Source organism: Hyla sarda, chromosome 13 (assembly GCF_029499605.1).
Source record: "Hyla sarda isolate aHylSar1 chromosome 13, aHylSar1.hap1, whole genome shotgun sequence".
Taxonomy (NCBI): Eukaryota; Metazoa; Chordata; class Amphibia; order Anura; family Hylidae; genus Hyla; species Hyla sarda.
Genome location: NC_079201.1, coordinates 14,310,310 through 14,332,279, shown reverse-complemented (window position 1 = coordinate 14,332,279; position 21,970 = coordinate 14,310,310). Strand labels below are relative to the sequence as shown.

At 43.9% G+C, this 21,970-nt stretch overlaps 2 protein-coding genes across 15 annotated transcripts in view; one reads left to right on the top strand and one right to left on the bottom strand.

The window, feature by feature from the left end:
* Positions 1–21,970, bottom strand: part of LOC130297684 (protein-glutamine gamma-glutamyltransferase E-like) — a 229,414-nt gene that overhangs the window by 163,603 nt on the left and 43,841 nt on the right. For 2 of the 14 annotated variants that reach the window (XM_056550407.1, XM_056550416.1), the window contains exon 4: positions 21,249–21,335. The exons of the other annotated variants lie outside the window; for them this stretch is intronic. The gene's annotated coding sequence lies outside the window, so the exon portion shown is untranslated. The remainder of the gene's footprint in view (positions 1–21,248; positions 21,336–21,970) is intronic. 14 annotated transcript variants of the gene reach the window in all.
* The window catches only part of LOC130297687 (protein-glutamine gamma-glutamyltransferase E-like), a 42,609-nt gene continuing 38,095 nt past the window's right edge, over positions 17,457–21,970 (top strand). The window contains exons 1-4 of the mRNA XM_056550428.1: positions 17,457–17,625; positions 17,768–18,010; positions 19,500–19,621; positions 21,300–21,428. Coding sequence (XP_056406403.1) covers positions 17,475–17,625; positions 17,768–18,010; positions 19,500–19,621; positions 21,300–21,428 — 645 coding nt within the window. The 5' untranslated portion in view covers positions 17,457–17,474. The remainder of the gene's footprint in view (positions 17,626–17,767; positions 18,011–19,499; positions 19,622–21,299; positions 21,429–21,970) is intronic.

Below are 21,970 nucleotides of genomic sequence, written 5' to 3'. Positions count from 1 at the left end.
CCTGCATCCCCCATAGAACTGTATGGGGACGGGGAGGAGACGGGGCATCACCGTCGACCTCTAGGTCGACTCTACACGCCTTAGCGCTCACCATGAGCGCTTATGGCGGCGCCCTGTTAGGGAGATTGGGGGGGGCCCAGCGGTCGGACTCCCCGCGATCAAACATTGTAATGTCGCTGCAGTTGAACTTTAAAGGGGTACTCTGGCCCTAAGACATCTCATCCCGCAATCTTGCATTCAGCACGACTCCGCCCCCATGTGACGTCATCCCCTCCCCCCGCCCCCGCTATGCAAGGGGGCGTGATGGCCGTCACACGGGGGCAGCGCGTGATGTCATGATACTCCAGCCCTGTGGTCGGTACCCGGCAGTTTGTGAGCTGGCAGCACGGCGTGCAGCTCAAAGAGGTGGGTGTTGAATGCAAGATTGACAGGGTCCCCAGCGGCGGGACCCCCGTGATCAGACCTCTTATCCCCTATACTTTGGATAGGGGATAGGATGTCTTAGGGCCAGAGTACCAACTTAACAATAATGGGGACATGCTGGGAGTTGTTTTCGGACAACCGGTTCTCCTCTATCTCGATGATGACATTGGGAAACATTCATTTATTTGTATGAACGTGAGTTGGCTTAGGTGGTAAAAAAGACTGGAGATCCAGCTTAGGTGGTGGAGTCCCTGGATCAAATCTAATCTAATAGAATAGGATCTCATGGTTTTGACCAAACATGCTTTTTCTACAACTGATATGTGAATCTAGATGTCCACCATGAGAGGCAAATCAGCTACCCTGCTGCCCGATAACAATAGACAGTATGGTAAACATGACATTTAGATTTCATGTTTACCATAATGTTCAGGCCTGTTAGCAGGTAGTGTGGTAGCTTGGTGGATATCTGCTCTACCTCTCATGCTTGAGACCTGGGTTCAAGTTTCTTAAAATTTGTTTAATCTTGGCTGTAGATAAAGCCTTTATAGTTGAAAATTCTTGATACAATAATCTTAAAAAAAAAACAAAAAGGTTCTAATCCTATTCTCTCATTCACCCCTGCTTTATGAATCATTCTCTTTAATCTCGATAATGACATCAAAAAACCTCCACTTAGATTTCAGAGCAAGATCTGGCTTAGAGGGCAAAGAGCCAGGAAGAACCAGATAAAATATGGTGGTAGACCCTGGTTCACATCTCAGTGCTGGCTCTGTGGTATAGGAGCTCAATGTCCCTGTTAGGTGGGACTCCAAGTACTATACATAACTATAATCCAGCTGTCTAAGATTAAAAATTACCTGATTTATAAAGCACCACCTTACTAGGGCAGTGTCATTATTGAGATGAAAGAGAAAGATTCACAAGGTCAAAAACACCACACACATTATTTGTCTACTCTTAGGACATTTTTATTTACTCATATGAAATGCTTCTATTATTTTTGACTGAGAACACTGAGAAGTATCACATGTCATGCCCAGTAATGGCTGTAGGTCAGTGGAATGAGTCCCTGTACACTTACATGGGTGACCAGGGTTCTAATCCCACTCTCCCATTTGTTCCAAGTAATCCATTTATTTAGACCTTGTTTCCATCCCGATAATGACACTGAGAAACCTTCACATGTATCTCAGAGCAAGAGTTGGCTCAGAGGGTAAAGAGCCAGGACAACCAGAGGACACAGTTGAGTTGCTGGAGTCCCTGGTTCAAGTCCTGGCAATATGCTATAGAAGATCAAGGTCCTTCTTGTGTTCAGGGCCATACTATACATAAATTAATGATTTGCCTAAGTGTTCACACTTAGGCAAAATTTTGAAAACCTCTCACCCCTAGTCCATATACTTACTAAATACCCACTAATTTACTATAGCTGCACTACATGTACCCTTAGAAGGCTTCCATCCTCAGCTCAGAGAATTTCCTATTGCTCTGAGGGGACTTGAACCTTGGTCTCCACCATTAGAGACACAGCAGCTATCCCTCTAAGCCACCACACTGCTCAGTAACACTCCACACATTTTGGTAAACATGACATTTAGCTTATAGTCTCAAGAGCCATATATTTCAGCCCTGAAGAAGAATACAATATTTAGCCAGCTAAAGGGTGGCATGATAGCTCAGTGGGTATGTGCTCTGCCTCTCATGCTGGAGACCTGAGTTCAAGTCTCCTAGTGCTTGTGTTCTGCCTATAGGAAAACCTCCTGAGGCAACTTGAATCTCTGTATACATTATGTTGAAGAGTCTTTATACAGTACTAAGCTAAAAACAAGCTGAGTGTTTTCTTAAAGCACTGCTTTCTGTAATGTATAGAACTTTGAGTCCACACAACAATAGGGACCTTAAGAATCTATAACTTATCCCAGGATATGAACCAGGATCTCCAGCATCTAAGCTGGGTCTACCTGGCTCTTAACCCACTCAGCCAGCTCTTGCTTGGACAAGTAAGTGAAAGTTTCTTAATGTCATTATCAATATGGAAGAGAAGGGGTTGTGATGACTCTTCAGTAATTTGACTGATGACACTGAGAAGTATCCTCCAAAGCTTCCAGTCCTGTGTGTAGGTCAATGCAATGTCTGAATACATTATATGTGGGTGACCAGGGTTCTAGTCCTGTTTGCTCATTTATTTATTTTGACCTCAACCTTGTGAATCATTCTCTTCTATCATCTCTTCTATCTCGATGATGACATGAACAAATCTTCACTTATTTCTCAGAGCAGGAGCTGGCTGAGGGGGTAAAGTGCCAGGGATAACTGGATAATAGATGCTGGTAGACCCTGGTTCACATCCCAGTGCTGGCTCTGTGGTATAGGAGCTCAAAGTCCCTATTATGTGGGACTCCAATTAGTATACATAAACCAGCTGTCTGGTGGGGCAGCTGGTTATAACAAAATATACAATTTTTCACTCTCTTTGAATTCTCAGCTGTAGGGCTTATTCTACAGCTGAGATTCAAGTGATAAAGTGACCTTAGAAGATTTGAACCTGGGTCTCCAGCATGAGAGGCAGAGCAGATATCCCCTGAGCTATCATGCTGCCCATTAATAGAACAGACAATTTGGTAAACAAGACATTTAGATTCTAAAAGAAGGCTCCTAATAGACCACAGTTTCCAAAAATGCAGGTTATTTATGTAGCCTTAGGCATCCCGAGCTGAGAGCAATGTGAGGAAATTACTCTGAGGAGATGATATCAAGAGCTCAACCAGGAACTTTACAATTATGGTGTGGACGTCTTACCTACAAGCCATAGCTTAGTAAGCAATTTTAGAAAAGAGAATAGATTGGAAGGAATAGAGGAGATTTGATCCTGGGTCTACAGCATGTGAGACAGAGCAGACACCTGCCAAACCATCTTTCTGCCTGTCAGAAATGTATACAAATGAGAGAGCAGAATAACAACCCTGGTCATCCACATATAATATATGGGGAGAATCGAGACACTTTAGGTGGTTTTCCTATAGGCAGAAAACAAGCGCGAGGAGATTTGAACCTGGGTCTCCAGCATGAGAGGCAGAGCACACAACTACTGAGCTAACATCCTGGCAGTAAACAACACAGGCAGCATGACATATGGAATGTATGTTTCTTGATGATCTAATCTAAATGTCATCTATACCAAAATGTATATCCTTTCCATAGGTAACATGATAGCTTGGACAGCATCTACTCTGCCTTCTATAATGGAATATAGGGTTCAAGCCTCCTAAAGTCACTTATGTCTCAACTGTAGTGAGAAATCCTTAATGGAGATGCTGGGGGAAAAGCCATTTATAGTGAAACATTTTTGAATAAAAAAAATTGCCTAAGTGTTAACAATTGGGCACATTTTTAGTTATCTACAATGCCAACTTGAACAGGAACCTTGAGCTTCAGTCCCAGGACTTGACCAGGGCCTACAGAACCTCAACTGCATCATCTGGTTCTCCTATCTCTTTACCCCCTAAGCCAATCACTGGTGAAAGAAGAAAAAAAAGATTTTTAATGTCATTATTAAGAATGAGGAGAGTCGGTTGTGATATAAAAAAAAGAATTACCTTGTAACAAATTAAAAAATTGGAGAGTAGGATTAGAACCCTGGTCACCCATATATAACATATATAGCCCACACATACAACTGACCCATATTCAGAACTAAAGAGAATTCTCGGTATCATCAGTTCCTAAGTGTCCTAGGATTAGACACATTCATGTGGAGAACACTAAGTGAAAGAAGGAAAAAAAGTTTTAGACACTAGATTCAAGTGTCTAGACACTTTTGATCATGACCATTTGATCATTTCACAAATTCATTCTCCTCATAAGGCTGTACAGCCAGGTAGACCCAGATGATATATGCTGGTAGACCCTAATTCACATGCTAATGCTGGCTCCATGGAATAGTAGTTCTGTCCCTTAAAGGGGTACTCCGATGCTCCAGCGTTCTGAACTTTTTGTTCAGAACACTGGGACCCGGAGGTCATGATAATGACGTCACGATCACGCCCCCTCGTGATGTCACACCTCGCCCCCTCCATGCATGTCTATGGGAGGGGCGTGTCTACCGACACCGCCCCCCTCCCATAGACATGAATGGAGGGGGCGTGACGTGAGAGGCGTAGCCGTGACGTCACAACGACTGCCACAGGAACCCGGCATTTGTTTAGAACAGGGTGCTGGGGGCCCCTGCGATCAGACATCTTATCCCCTATCTGTTGTATAGGGGATAAGATGACTAGCAGCGGAGTACCCCTTTAATACTAAAAATAACTGTAAAACAGCTGTCTGGTGGGGCAGCTGGTTATAGCAAAACCTTCCATGAGTTTTTTCCATATTCAAATGATCCTCTAGTTGATCTTATGTAGAGGATCCATTGGTTAAACCAATGAATTAATAAGATTAAAAAAAGATGTCCAGTGGTAAGAAATGTATTTCCTATCTGCAGTTTGGGGATAAATATCTGATCCTGGGATGTCTGGGACTCCCAGCTGGGATCCCCCACATTCTTTTGTATGGGGCCCCTACTTGACCCCAGCTCTGCTCAAGGAAATGACATTTTTCACCCAGCACGTCAGCTGGTGGAAATGCGCCCCCTTCATTCATCTCTATGGGAGTGCTCTCTGCTGCCGCCTCTGTCCATGTCAGGAACTGTCCAGAGCAGGAGAGGTTTGCTATGGGGATTTGTTCCTGCTCTGGACAGTTCCTGACATGGACACAGGTGTCAGCAGAGAGCACTGTGGTGAGACAACAAAAACCAACTCAACTTCCTCTGTAGTATACAGCAGCTGATAAGTACTGGAAGGATTAAGATTTTTAAATAGAAGTAATTTACAAATCTATTTAACTTTCTGGCACCTGTACCCCTTTAAATCAGATGATGACAATGTTTTCCAATAATGATCTCATAATGCAGCAATATAATGTACAAAGCAAGAACCAAGGGATTAGACCCAAGGGCTGGGGACACCAGTAAACTGGTCCCATAGAGAGTGAATGGAGAGGTGGCAACGCATGCGCAAACCGTTCAGTTTATTCGGGGCTACAAGTCTACTGCGTTTCCGGAAAAGTGGGGGCCTATGCTGTCAGCGCCTCACTGATCCACAAGTTATCCCCTATCCTGTAAATGAGTAATAACCTGCTGAAGTGAGAATACACCTTTAACAATCCCTACACACAATGTGATTTTCTTTCTCCCTATTTCTGGTACCTGCACATTACCACATATACACAAGAATTACACACATCTGTATGCACATACTTATACACAGATACATACTTTTACCAGATTTGCTGATGAGCAGTTTTCACCACAGGACAATAGCTCATTACAGGTTACGTAAGTCACTGGTCTGCAGGAAGAGGAGGGGGGTACAGTACAGCTGAGGAGGGGGCAGTACAGCAGAGAAGGGGGTACAGTACAGCTGAGGAGGGGGCAGTACAGAAGAGGGGGCACAGTATTACACAGGAGGGGGTACAGTACAGCTGAGGAGGGGGGCAGTACAGAAGAGGAGGGGGCACAGTATTACACAGGAGGGGGTACAGTACAGCTGAGGAGGGGGCAGTACAGCAGAGAAGGGGGCACAGTACAGCTGAGGAGGGGGGCAGTACAGAAGAGGAGGGGGCACAGTACAGCTGAGGAGGGGGCAGTACAGCAGAGAAGGGGGCACAGTACAGCTGAGGAGGGGGGCAGTACAGAAGAGGAGGGGGCACAGTATTACACAGGAGGAGGGGGTACAGTACAGCTGAGGAGGGGGCAGTACAGCAGAGAAGGGGGCACAGTACAGCTAAGGAGGGGGGCAGTACAGAAGAGGAGGGGGCACAGTATTACACAGGATGAGGGGGGTACAGTACAGCTGAGGAGGGGGGCAGTACAGAAGAGGAGGGGGCACAGTATTACACAGGAGGAGGGGGGTACAATACAGCTGAGGAGGGGGGCAGTACAGCTGAGGAGGGGGCACAGTATTACACAGGAGGAGGGAGGTACAGTGCAGCTGAGGAGGGGGGCAGTACAGCTGAGGAGGGGGCACAGTATTACACAGGAGGAGGGAGGTACAGTGCAGCTGAGGAGGGGGGCAGTACAGCTGAGGAGGGGGCACAGTATTCCACAGGAGGAGGGAGGTACAGTGCAGCTGAGGAGGGGGGCAGTACAGAAGAGGAGGGGGCACAGTATTACACAGGAGGAGGGAGGTACAGTACAGCAGAGGAGGGGGGACAATTATACAGAGGAGGATGGAATACAGTACAGAGGAGGATAATAATACAGCAGAGGGGAGACAGTATTACACAGGAGGGGTATACAGTACAGCAGAGGAGAGGGCACAGTACAGCAGAGGAGGGGGCACAGTACAGCAGAGGAGGGGGATACAGTACAGTAGAGGAGGGGGCACAGTACAGCAGAGGAGGAGGATACAGTACAGCAGAGAAGAGAGGAGTGAGAATTTAGAATTCAACCAGCCACTCAACAAACATGGAAGGAATCCATTAGTTGAGTGGTTGGTGTCATTAGAACCAACAAGGGGGAACACTTTGGTAATCAACAGTGTATAGGACTAGGAGGTGACCATTCACACCTCCAAGCACCTGGCAAGCCACCAAACAGACATTGATAATCTATTCTGCACACACACGTACACAAGCAATGACCTCTGCACAGGTCACAGAGCATGCCAAGAAAACTCTCCCTTACAAGTGCATAGGGTCCACTCCAGTCTACTGTGCCTATGTCTATGGGGGGGGGGGGGTACTGTAAAGCATATATTACTGTAAAAAAAAAGGACACATTGACATAGTGACAAATTGATATAGCACAGAGACATGTCAAAAGTTTTGTTTGGTTGGGGTCTCAGGGCTGAGATCCCCACTGGTCAGTAGAATGAGTGGGGAGAATCTTGCTCATTCTCTCCCTAGCTTCTCTGGACTGCCCCATGGCCCTCTTACCTGCTGTTTGTTGGGGGCCTCAGAAATAAGACCTCGGACCTCTCAGCCAGATTCACAGACCGGGAAGGGGGCGTTCCCCAGCAGGGGTGACATCATCTGAAGCCATACAGGGGAGAACTTCCTCCCTCACTCTGCTACATACAGCCCAGAGCAGTTCAATGAGAGATGATCTATGATTGGCTAAGGCTGCACAACCCCCCTCAGCACTCCAGACTGAATTTCCTGATTTTGGACTTCTGCCAGGCCAGCAGGAGTCCAAAATCTGTGCAAGAGATGAGGGGAAATGTGTTGTAGTCAAGTAGGGAGACATATAGTGGAAGCTTTTTTAAACACATATAAATTTTTTTTTTTTTTTTTTTAATCTAGTGCATTAGAAATATTTTTTATTTACCATAAGGAGTGCAATAGCAAAAATTAGTTTTAATGATAGTGCCCATTTAGAGAAAATAGAAAAAATAATAATCTGAACATTTTTAACAAAAGGATGTTTCAGTATTTGGTTCTGATTATTAAACCCCAAAAATCTAGGTGACACATTCACTTGTTTGTTATTGATAAATCGAGCTGATCTCCTTAAAGGGGTACTCTGCTGGAAATCATTAATTTATTTTTATTTTTTTTAAATCAACTGGTGCCAGAAAGTTAAACAGATTTGTAAATTACTTCTATTAAAAATTCTTAATCCTTCCAGTACTTATCAGTTTCTGTATGCTCCACAGGAAGTTCTTTTCTTTTTGAATTTCCTTTCTGTCTGACCACAGTGCTCTCTGCTGACACCTCTGTCCATTTTAGGAACTGTCCAGAGTAGGAGCAAATCCCCATAGCAAACCTCTCCTGCTCTGGACAGTTCCTAAATTGGACAGAGGTGTCAGCAGAGAGCACTGTGGTCAGACAGAAAGGAAATTCAAAAAGAAAAGAACTTCCTGTGGAGCATATAGAAAGCTGATAAGTACTGGAAGGATTAAAAAAAATTATAAAAGTAGTTTACAAATCTTTTTAACTTTCTGTCATCAGTTGATTTAAAAAAAATATGTTTTCCAGTGGAGTACCCCTTTAAAAAGCCCAACAAACAAATGTAAGAAAACATAGAATGTTGTCACTGTATCAATTTCCACCGAAGAAGATCCTCCCTTTCAGATTCCTCTGTATGATTCAGAATCTGTACTAAGGTTCTTCCCTCTATGACCTTACTTCTTCACTTCCACCGGACCTGCCGAACAGGTAATTCATAATCCTACGAAATCATTGTGCATAGGAGGAGAACATATCAATGTAAATAACAGGCACGGATATAGGTTTCAGGATCTCCTCCCACAATTGGTCACTGACTTACGCTTCGGTTGTGGATGAGAGGTTGTGTGTCTACAGTCTGATCAGAAGAAGATCTAAGACACTTGTGTTGAGTCTACAGTCTTCTGCTTAGAAGCCATCATCATGGCGGGTAAGTAGGATGGAGGCATTTTCTAGAGCATTGAATAGACTGTATGGGATCACGTAGAGGCTTTACGCACTATAGGTCAACAGTAGAACTATATTTATATATTACAATAACAAACATTTTGTCAATGTGTATTGTTTCCTATTAGAAGGTAGAGTCTTCAGTGTTGTGTCAATGATTGCTCTAAGACAGAGGTCACCAAACTGTTTCCCTCTAATTGTTGCAAAACTACAACTCCCGGTATGCCCGGACAGCCAACGGCTGTCCGGGCATCCCGGGAGTTGTAGTTTTGCAACATCTAAAAGGGCCCCAGTTTGGAGACCACTGCTCTAGGAGAAGGGTCTCCAGCATAGTCCTGCATCTGTAAAGGCAGCCGTTTCTGGTACTGCAGCTCCTCCTCCTTTAAATGAATGAATCTGCCTAGACAGGAAGAACAGAAAAAAGTGGTGAACCTGTAGAGCGCTACTGCTAGCAAGGGAGGAACTCGGGACGCCACAGTTGCACAGGACGATTTATTGGAATAAAATATTTTGGACAACACGTTTCGGCGCTGGCACTTGCCTTCCTCAGATCCACATACAATTAAATAGATGCGTCCTGAAGTATTTGCTAAGCATTGGTGGCATGGCCAGTACAGCAAATACTTCAAGACAGTTGCCCTAGCAAACCGTGATCATTGAGTTGTCCCAGTGATGCCGCCGCCCCTTCTGTGTATCTGTCATCTATTTAATTGTTTGCGGACCTGAGGAAGGGGCATACCAGCACCAAAACACGTCCGAAATATTCTATTCCAACAAACCGTCCTGTGCAACTGTGGCGTCCCGAGTTCCTTCCTTGCTAGCAGTAGCGCTCTACAGATTCCCCACTTTTTTCTGTTCTTCCTGCCTCCATATTTCCGAACCCTTGGTGATACGGATAGGGGAGATCGAACTGCAAACTGCACATATCTACTCCCCCCCCCCCCCTCCCATACCTATCACAGTGTTGTGCTTGCTCTGTTGCACAATTCCAACAGGTCAGTACAACACTACAGGTGAGGTGGTAGGTCCTGTCCACTTGTTCCTGCAATACCACATGAGAGAGAGCGCCGTTTTTTCTTTCTATCTTTGTAGTTACATGTCTAGACAACAGCGTGGATAAACACTGAAGGAAACGTGTGACCTTTGTTTTGATGATCAGTGAGGGTCCCAAGTGTCGGCCCTACACCGATCTTCAGAAACTGCCTAGATTTTCCTTGGTTTTGCCTTTGGCATTTGCAATGTGTAAATTTATAATAGACCTCTCGACGAAGGTCGTTCGGTACTCCCTGCCAGCCTTCACCATAACTTGTTCCCGTTCTCTGTTTTATTTATTTCCCTCTGCGTAGGGATGGTTTTGTAGTAAGTGTATGCTTACAATTTGAAGATAAAGAATTATAAAATGTAAAAAGAAAAAAAAGAAACTGCCTGATGAAGAAGCCTGTATGGATTCAAAAAACATTGATGCACAAGTTTATATATATATATACATATATATATATATATATATATATATATATATATATACTAGCTTACTACCCGGCGTTGCCCGGTCTTTCCTTCCTAACCCTTGTTGAGGAGGAAAATAAACAGAGGAGGAAGCTTTTGACTTCATATCCCATCCTCATATATTGTTGTCATATCCCCACCCCATATCCCCTCCTCATATCCCAACCCCATATCCCAACCGCCTATCTCGATCTCCTATCCCGTCCTCAGTTCCCGTCCTCCTATCCAGACCTCCTATCCCGTCCTCCTATCCCATTCTCCTATCCCGTCCTCATATCCCGTCCTCTTATCTTGACCTCCTATCCCGACCTCCTATCCCCACCCGTAATATGTGTACCAGGTATTGAAATATCTCCAGCCGTACAGAAGTTATGTGAGAACATACATTTCCCATTGATTTGAATGGGACTTTAAACAAAAACCCCGACACTCACAAATGGGGGTAGTTAAGGGTTAAATTAACTATCTTATATTTTAAGTGGACATATAAGTAACATGTGACCAAGTATTATAGAAATATCTCCAGCAGTTTGGAAGTTATGCAGTAACATGGATATGATGGGGGGATATGATAAACGTATATAAGTATATAAATGGCCCATACAAAAAATATGGAGAAAAACTGTTCCAGGTTAAACCCCCCCAAAGGACGAGGGGGCACTCCCTCCGTCTGGAGAAGAAAAGGTTTAGTCTAAAGGGGCGGCACGCCTTCTTTACCGTGAGGACTGTGAATTTATGGAACGGTCTACCTCAGGAACTGGTCACAGCAGGAACAATTAACAGCTTTAAAGCAGGGTTAGATACATTCCTGGAACAAAATAACATTAATGCTTATGCAGAATTATAAAACTACATCCCTTTCCCTTATCCCCTTACATCCTTCCCTTCAATCCCCTGGTTGGACTTGATGGACGTATGTCTTTTTTCAACCATACTAACTATGTAACTATGTAACTATGTAACATATATTTCCCATAGACTTATATGGGACTTTAAACATAAACCCCGCCCCTGGCAAATGGGGGTGAGTAAGGGTTAAATCACCTATCCTATGTTTGTTGTTGACATATAAAGTAACATGTGGCCAAGTTTCATGTTAATATCTTTAGCCGTTTGGACGTGATGCTGGAACATACACACACATACACACACATATATATATACACACACATATATACATACACATACATACATATATACATACATGCATACATACACACACACACACACACACACACACACATACATACATACACACACATATATATATATACACACACACATTGAGTTTTTCTGTCTAAGTCAGGGGGTCCTCAAACTTTTTAAACAGGGGGCCACTTAAAAAAAAAAAAAAAAAACTATGAACAAATTCCTATGCACACTTATATATATTATTAGTGGACTACCCCTTTAAGTACGTAAGTACGTAGCACAGTTCGCCCCACATTAGGTGGGCTGCATAGTTCCTCCCACATTAGGTTGGCAGTATAGATCCCCCACATTAGGTTGTAGTTCCCCCACATTAGGTTGGCAGTATAGTTGCCCCCACATTACGTTGGCAGTATAGTTCCCCCAACATTTAGTTGGCAGTATAGTTTCCCACATTAGGTGCAGTATAGTTCCCCCCACATAAGGTTGGCAGTAAAGTTCCCCCCACATTAGGTGCAGTATAGTTCCCCTATATTAGGCGCAGTACAGTTCCCCCACATTAGGCGCAGTACAGTTCCCCCACATTAGGTGCAGTACAATTCCCCCACATTAGGTGCAGTACAGTTCCCCCACATTAGGTGCAGTACAGTTCCCCCACATTAGGTGCAGTATAGTTCCCCCACATTAGGCGCAGTACAGTTCCCCCACATTAGGTGCAGTACAGTTTCCCCACTTAAGGTGCAGTATAGTTCCCCCACATTAGGTGCAGTATAGTTCCTCCACATTAGGTGCAGTATAGTTCCCCCACATAAGGTTGGCAGTAAAGTTCCCCCACATTAGGTGCAGTACAGTTCCCCCACATTAGGTGCAGTACAGTTCCCCCACATTAGGTGCAGTATAGTTCCCCCACATTAGGTGCAGTATAGTTCCCCCACATTAGGTACAGTATAGTTCCCCACATTAGGTGCAGTATAGTTTCCCCACATTAGGTGCAGTATAGTTCCCCACATTAGGTGCAGTATAGTTCCCCCACATTAGGTACAGTATAGTTCCCCCACATTAGGTACAGTATAGTTCCCCCCACATTAGGTGCAGTATAGTTCCCCCCACATAAGGTGCAGTATAGTTCCCCACATTAGGTGCAGTATAGTTCCCCCCACATAAGGTGCAGTATAGTTTCCCCACATTAGGTGCAGTATAGTTCCCCACATTAGGTGCAGTATGTTCCCCCACAGACATACAGCCTCCAGCTATAGCTATACAGTGTATGGCTGAAGGCTGTATGCCTGTGTACTGCCCCACTTCAGTGCTCCGTCCACCACTCCTCCGGTCCGGCCATAGCAATAAGTCCCGGGACCGGAGGAGCGGTGGTTGGAGCACTGAAGCTGATGTGCTGCTGGTAACACTTACCAAGCTGGTCAGCGCTCGTCCTGCTCGCTGCTCCGCTCCTCCGCGCTCCGTTGCTATGGGGGCACAGACAGGACATCAGTGACGTCCCTGCGTGCGCTACCTCCCGGCGGCCCCTGCATTTTTAAAGTAAATGCTGTGCCGCAGAGAGGTAACCGGGGCATCACTGTGTCCCGAAAACATCTTTCAGGACACAGGGATGTCCTTAGGCAGCGGCAGCAGGCGGGCCGGATAAATGTCCTCGGCGGGCCGCATATGGCCCACGGCCGTAGTTTGAGGACCCCTGGTCTAAGTGCTCTCTGATGACACGTGTCTCGGGAACTGTCCAGAGTAGAAGCAAATCCCCATAGCAAACCTCTTCTACTCTGTGCAGTTCCCGAGACAAGCAGAGATGTCAGCAAAGAGCACTGTTGCCAGACAGAAAACAACAACTCAACTTCAGCAGCCAATAATTAAGATTAAGATTTTTTTAATAGAAGTCATTTAAAAATCTGTTTAACTTTCTGGAGCCAGTTGATATAAAAAAAAAAAAAAGGTTTTCCCTGGAATACCCCTTTAATGAAATCTAAGCTCTAATTGGCTGTTTGATAAAGCTGTCCAATCCTTAGACTGTCTGGTGTCCGTTAAGACCATCTATAAAGTGGCTTAAAGCCAGGATTTTGCTTCAGAATTTTGGTGCATTTTTGGCACGTGTTGTCCCATCGTAAACCACGCACCCATTTAAAATATACCCCACCCCTTTTACCAAATCTACATTCTTCTACCCAGAAGAAAAGTGCCAAAAAAGTACCTAAAACTCATAGTATATGTGTGGCAGATGTCATAGAAGCCAATTTATGGCCAAAACTGTGCCAAAATTCTGGTGCGCTTGCAATAGTAAATCTGCCCCCTTGATCATAGAATTAAGGCCTCAAACATGCTCAGTCATATAAGAGTTGAATAAAATGTAACCATATGATGCTTCTTTGTTTGGCAAGATTTATTCTAACCCCTAAGTAAAGATACGCCTGGAAGGTTTAACTGCTGAATAATCCGCAACCAAATTGGCAACAGTAAACAAGTAGGGATGAGCCAGTACCGGGGTAATAACCGACTTGTTCTTACATTCCATGGACTTGTAATTATGTTTATTCTGAGTTTATGACAAAATTGAGTCCATAAAACTCAAGTGTAGGTTTTCCCAACTGAGTCACATATAAAAGAGGGAATTGCAGGAATTATGGTTCCCAAATATGTTTTTACTGGAGCGACCAAATTATGGATCTGATGGAATCATTCCAAGAATGATGAAGGTTACTGAGAAGAACCATCACATCAGTGTCAAGGAACTCCAGGAACATTCAGGAACCTTCTTGAGAATAAGTGGAGAACCATCACCTCACAGTCCAGGAACTGAAGAACCATTTAGGAACATTCATGAGAAGAAGTGGGATACTGGTCCATCATGCAGGGTCACTCAGGGCTCGTTCACACTGCCGTTGTGCTCAAGAAAATGGAGCACCATTGGTCAGTCTGTTGGAAGGGAGTTGAGTGCAGAGAAAAATAGGACATACTCTCTGCTCAACTCCCATCCTTCCAACGAACTGGCCAATGGAGCTCTATTTACTTGAGCACAACGGCAGTGTAAAATACCAGATCCCCAACGGACCTCATTCAAGTAAATGGAATCTGTCAGGACCTGGCGGTGTCAGCTGTTCTCCCACCCATTCTTGTTCTGTTAAGTGTAAAAAAAAAAAAAAGAGCCAAACGGACCCAAAACAGAGCTCAACGGTAGTGGGAACTTATCCTTAAAGGGGTACTCTGCCCCTAGACATCTTATCCCCTATCCAAAGGGCCCCCGCGATCTCCCTGTTGCCCTCGGCGTTCATTTAGTGCATCGGGTGCAGCGCAGGAGTGCCAGAGGCTCATGACATCACGGCCGCACCCCGCTCCTGATGTCACGGCCATGCCACCTCAATGCAAGTATATGGGAGGGAGCATGAAAGCCATCACGCCCCCTCCCATAGACTTGCATTGAGGGGGCATGGCCGTGACGTCAGGAGCCTTCACCCCGCATCGTCATTCATCCGGCACGGAGCGAAGTTCACTTTGTGCACCAGATGCCTGGGGTGCCGCAGCCAAGATCACGGGACCGCCACCATCAGACATCTTATGCCCTATCCTTTGTATAGGGGATAAGATGTCTAGGGGCAGAGTACCCCTTTAAAGGGAACCCATCATAAGGTCCAAACTGTCCGAACTACAAGTACACAAAATTTAAGAGATCTATCAATGAAGTCCAGAGGGTGGAGAGAAGTACCACCAAACCTACACTGGCTCACTCCTGGACTGACATCTCCCACTGCCCCAGCAGACTCTCCTGAAGTGAGCAACTCCGTTCAGCAATAACCAATTTAGCTCTGAATTTCGTCAAATATGGATTCATCTGAGTTTTTTGGGATTTGCTTAGGGTAAACTGTACACAAGGGCAGATCTGTCAAAGGCAGGACAGTGAGGCCACCAAATGCTGAAAGGTAAGTCATAGACTGTATTACTTGCTGCCCAGTTCACCTATTCTGCGCCAGATACAGAACCTCCAGCCCGGTAAATGTGTCAGGCCAGACAACGGTGAGGCTGTATTTGTCGACATCTGGAGGGTTACCTTTTGTAGACCACTGGTCTAGAAGAAGACCACCTCAGTTGGAGCTGACTTTGGAGCTATCAATTGCCCTTCTTCAGGGTTGATTGACAAAATATAGGTGAGGAGTGAGCAATATCTACCAGACATTTATGGCATGTATAAGATTTTTAGACAGAAATCCCCCTCTATCTACAACATATGTGGGTACTTAGTCAATCCTCCTTTGCACTATACAGTCTCTCTATACCCTGACACAGATGACTCTTCCTAGGTCTTCATTGTGACCTTCATAAAAAAGGAAGGTATGCGGCTTGCCTGCTGATTATATTCATTTCAGCGTATGAACCATACAAATAAAAATGGTGACTTACGTGAACATCACAAATAGAGGCCTTCATACATTTACACACATTTTTTTGTATGACCGTATGTTTTTTTCAAAGAAGTAGGGACAGCACTGTGTGATTTATTTTAGAATTTAACTTATTATTTATTATATACTAGCTGAGAGCCTGGCATTGCCAGGTATGTGTACTGCCTGCCACCCAGCTTTCCCAGCTTCCTGAAGAGAATATGTGTCTGGTAGAGCAGCCATATTGGAATCATTATTTACAGTTGTGTCTGTGAGAACAGTACCTGCTAATTCCAGGTTTTTTCAAAGCTCTTCACAAGTGGTCTTAGATCTTGAGACCGCTCTTTGCTTGTATCCATCATACGATGTGTCGTTTGTGACACCTTAGCAATTAGACTTTTTTGTAGCCATCAGTTAGGACTGAACCAGCTAAGGCAGCTCTTTGCTTCTACCCATCATATGATGTGTCTTGTGTGACACCTTGGTAATGAGACCTTTTTGCAGCCATCAGTTAAGACTGAACCAGCTAAGGCAGCTCCTTGTTTTTACCCATCATAAGATGTGTCTTGTGTGACACCTTGGCAATGAGACCTTGAGACAGCACTTTGCTTTTACCCATCATGAGATGTCTCTTGTGGGACACCTTGGCAATGAAACCTTGAGACAACTCTTTGCTATTACCCATCATACGATGTGTCGTGTGTGACACCTTGGCAATGAGACCTTTTTGTAGCCATCCGTTAGGACTGAACCAGCTAAGGCAGCTCTTTGCTTTTACCCATCATGAGATGTGTCTAGTGGCAATAAGACATTTTTGTAGCCATCAGTTGGGACTGAACCAGCTGAATTTATTTTGCATTGACAAGGGTCTGGATTGCTTTTCAATAACTGATAGATTCCAGCGGTTGCCTTGGTTTTCCAGGCCTTTTTACACCTCCCTTTCTTCATGTGTACTTTTTCCCTGTGTCATATCATATTATCACACATACCTTTATTTCAGAGCATATTTGTTTGGTTTCTTTGGGTTGTTACCCACATCTGGTGAAATGACTTATTTCACCCACTGAAGATATATTTTTGTACAAGCAATTTCCAATTTCACATTGGCCACTTGGCCATCTTATTAAAAATATTTGCACTAGTTTAAAAGCCTCTTAAAATTCAGGTGGGAAAATGCAAATCACATGTGATGAGATTGTGAGATGGCTCAAGGGACCACCATAGAGGATTCATCTGAAACTTCACAATTCAAATTCAATAATAATGTGAGTGAGAAAACACCTACTAAAATAAGCCAAAAAAGTAATAATATAAATATAAACTTTGCGCCAAAATTTTGAGAATATAAGCCTTTGAACATCCCTACATCGTGCCCACTTTTGCAAAATTGTTGCCTTACATAAACTCCTTTGGAAACATAGTACGATTTTGGCGACATTCTTTACAGAGTTTCGAGCCATTTGGTGCGAAACTCTGTAAAGAGTGGCACCAAAATCACACTAAGGTTTGAATAGGTCTCCCAATGTTTGATTTTTTATAAAAACTTTGCTCTTTATAGCCCTAAGGCTGAAACATTTCAACATGGAAAAGGAGTCCAACATGAAGGCGCACAGAACGGACAACTATAAAAGCAGCAATCTCATCCTCAGAAGGGGGCAAGAATTTAGAATCCAACTTCACTTCAATAGACCCCTCCAGAAAGGAGACAAGGTGGAATTCATTGCCGGCACAGGTAACAACGCCTAGTTCAAGCTGTTGCCTCTTTATTGAGTCATTTTTGCTTTGACCATTGTTACTTTAAGCCTTAGATGACTTAGGTTTAAGGCATTTTACATGCAAATTAGTACATTTGTTCTTTTTAATCTTTTTTTTAGGCCCCGCCCCAGAGGAATCTCAAGACACACTTGCTGTCTTTCAACTCTCCGGGTCCAAAAAGGGCAAAACCTGGATGGCTTCAATAGACTCTGGCTCCTCTGCTGAAGTGAAGGTCACCATTAAGACTCCTTCAGGGGCACCGATTGGGCCTTACAAAATGAGTTTGTACATCTCCTCAAAAAGGAAGAAGAGTTATTTTAGATTGGATGATGTCATACTATTGTTCAATCCTTGGGCTAAAGGTGAGGCTATCAAATATTTTAATCCTATTGTCTACTTGAGGTGTTAGTTATTACAAAGCTATTTTATTCCAAAAAATGGTGGCTATTTAAATATTTTTTTAAATTAGAACATTGTTGTTAAACAGGCCCCACCCCCCTGAATTCTAAACTGCCCATGCTGTGCTTTGCCAATACACAGTAGCAGTGTACAGGTATAACATGGCTGCACTGTTCCTTGCTGTTATAACTAATACATAGTGATACCCCTATATAGTGATACCCAATGCTGTGTTGGATGCCAGAAAGCATCACATATGGCATCCGGTAAATCATCCTGTACAGCACCAAGAACAGCTGAGTGTGCAGTACAGGCATGTAGCGCCAATGTCAAAGGTAGAGAGCTTTGGGTATGGCATCCGGTAAAGCTTTTTAGAGGTACACAGCACCAAGAACAGCTGAACGTGCACAGTTTAAGCATGTCGTGCCCAATGCCAGATATAGAGAGCATTGGGTATGGCATACAATAAAGCTTTTTAGAGGTACAGAGTATCGGGGACAGCTGAGGTGTGCAGTGCAGGTACACAGTGCCCAATGCCAGAGATAGAGAGCATTGGGTATGGCATCCGGTAAAGCCGTTTAGAGGTACAGAGTACCGAGTGCAGATGAGTGTGCAGTGCAGGCATGTCATGCCAGAGATAGAATGCATTGGATACGGCATCTGGTAAAGCTATTTAGATGTAAACGGCACTGGAAACAGTGCAGTGTATGCTATGCCCGATACCAGATATATAGAGCATTGGGTATTGCATCTGGTAAAGCTTTTTAGAGGTATATGGCACCAGAAACACCTGAACGTGTAGGCAAACCATGCTGATGCCAGAGATAGTCTAGTATTTGTTATGGCGTCCGGTAAAGCTTTTTAGAGGTACAAAGTACTGGGAACAGCTGAGCCTGCAGTTCAGGCATGTTGTGCCCAATCCCAGAGATAGAGAGAATTGGGTATGGCATCCGGTAAATCTATTTGAGGTAAACAGCACCGGGGACAGCTGAGCCTGCAGTGTAGGAATGTCTTGCCCGAAGCCAGAAATAGAAAGCATTGGGCACAGAATCTGATAAAGCTATTGACAAATACACAGCCTGCTGCCCAGGGCTCAAGTCCTGCAGGAACATGTGGGAACTGAGTTCCTGCACTTTTTCCACAGCAGGAACACCCTTCCCATTAGCAGGAGTCCTGCAGGACCAACACTTATGTGAAAGAGTTCCCACACTTTTTTCCCATGACTAGACCCCTGCTGCCCTTATCTACTGATTGGAGCAATACTTTCAAAGGGATTATCTCTTAGAAGAATCTTTCAGGCCAGTATTTCCCAACCAGGGTGCCTACGACTGTTGCAAAACTACAACTCCCACTCCCAACAGCCGGAGGAACCCTTTTTGGGAGAGAAGTTTAGGGGGCACTGATCAAGCAGGTCTAGTAGGACCTGAACAGTCTATTTACATTTGTTTTCAGATGACGTGGTCTACATGGAGAAAGAGGATGAAAGACTCGAATACGTTTTAAATGACAACGGAATCATTTATTTTGGTCTCGTTGACTACTACATTGACGAATCGGGATGGAATTATGGGCAAGTAAGTGGCATTTAACCCTTTTTTTCCTGGATGGGAAACATTAAATTTATGTTTCTATGTTTTTGCCTTTTTCCCACTCTGGAATTGCAACTGAAATGTATTTGTACCCATCACACCCAACGGACTGTAGGTAAATAACGTTGAGGAAACTTGATTTTAAATATATATATAAGAGTATGTACAATGTAGTATTACAATGAGCATGGTGTAATGCTTCACTTCACCTGTGGGGGCGCTGCAGGGAAATTGAACACTTTCTTTCCAGTTTCCAGCTTCTCAATCGGGGTCCAAGCAGCAGGTCACTCTATAATCTGTTTATTATGGGTGGACTACTCTTAAATATATTGTCCAAAGTAGGCAACCCTTTAACTCATAAAAAAGAAAACGTTACTTACTACGAGTATGAGCATGTTTCATACCCGTTAAGCACCAGCTGCTATCAGCAGCCAGCACTCACCACTTATGACGGACGTCAGCATTCACCCGGATATTGGTCATTTAACTCATTGTGTGTCAAAATCAATAGGGATCACAGCATTTAAAGGGCTAAATAACAGGTGACGAACCTGTCAGGTGCCTGATCGACACCCCTATGACACGATTTCTGGGTGCCGATTGGTTGACCTAGCAGCAGGAGCCCTCTGCTAGCCCTCAGTGCCTGCCATAGTAAATCTGCTAATAGAATCTGCCTCAGGCAGGCTCTACTAGCAGAGCAGAGATTGAACTGATCCATGCAATGCTATAGAATTGCATGGATCAGTATAACCAATCTAATAGTTGCTTATAAAAGTCCCCAAGGGGGGACTTAAACTCTAGATGACACAGTGTATACTTGTATGCTATGGAGTATTTACTGTCTATGAAGAAGGCACAGGAGCTGCACTGACTTCTTAAAATGGGAATGATGGCTGCTATCAGTTGATGTCCACCAATAACCCTTTAGATGTTGAGATCAATGCCGACCACAGCATCTAAAGAAGGAAAAGGAAGGAACTGGACGCTGAGAAATTGGTAGCGTAGCTAGGCAGAATATGATGTAACAGAGTTGAGTATGCTCAGGAGCAGCAAGGTGACAGCAAGCAGAAGCACAGATACTAAGCATAACCGAAGCACAGATACTAGTCCAGAGTAGAGCTGAGCAGGTTTAGCATAACGGAGTTGGAGATATAGCAAAACAGAGTTGGGACAGGTGGGCTGTAAAACGTGATGGTGTTTAGCAGAGCTGAGTAGCTCAGAAGCAGCCAGGTGGTACAAATTTGATGAGAGCAGAGGCGTGGTCAACAATATACAGATATCAGGGACTGGTCAAACAGTGGCACACAAGACCACAGACCAGCCACCTAGCAGTAGTAAACTACTCTTTTGCAATATAGGCAATACCGGGCTACAATAGTTGGAGGGTCAATTAGAGAATCACATACTGGCCCTATAAGTTTCAGCCAGCACTCGGGTGTGTCCCCTAGAGGGCAGAGCAGGAACGGCAGAAATGGTGGAAGCAGCAGGAGAGTCCAGAGAAGGAAGCTTGGGGCCCAAAGTGTAGACACAGAATAGAGAATGCAGCTCAGTGCCGGGACACACATTACGCCAAGCCAAATGATACATACAGGGATATTCTTCTCTAGCTCACCTATGCTGGAGTGATGTGAATGACAGAGTATCGTATTGTTCTTTATTCCAGTTTGAAGAAGGCATCTTGGACATCTGTTTCCAGGTCCTGAATAGAAGTTTAAACTATCAAGAAGATGGAGTTGTGGACTGTGCAAAGAGATATGATCCTGGCTATGTGGGCAGGGTGGTCAGTGCCATGGTAGGTAGATGTATGCACATTTATAATTAATTCACTAGACTACTATTACTTCAATTACTACTACTAATACTGCTACTTATACTATAATTTCTACTACTATTACTACAAATATTACGACTACTGCTATTACTTCCACTACTTGTGCTTCTATTAATATTACTACTACTGCTACTATCACTACTTCTGATAATAATAATAATACTACTTCTACTACTAATACTGCTACTATTACTACTGGTAATATTACTACTACAATTGATATTACCAATACTACTACTGTTACTTATGCTACTACTATAACTTCTTCTACTTCTAGTATTACTACTACTACTGATATTACTAATAGTACTAGTATTACTTCTGCTACTATTATTACTAGTATTACTACTATAATAATATTACTACTACTATTACTACTTGTTATACTAATATTAATATTACTGCTACTACGTATATCACTACTACTAATATTACTACTACTACTGCTGCTGTTGCCACTACTATTATAAGGCTAGGTTTCCACACAGGTTGTTTTTTTTCCG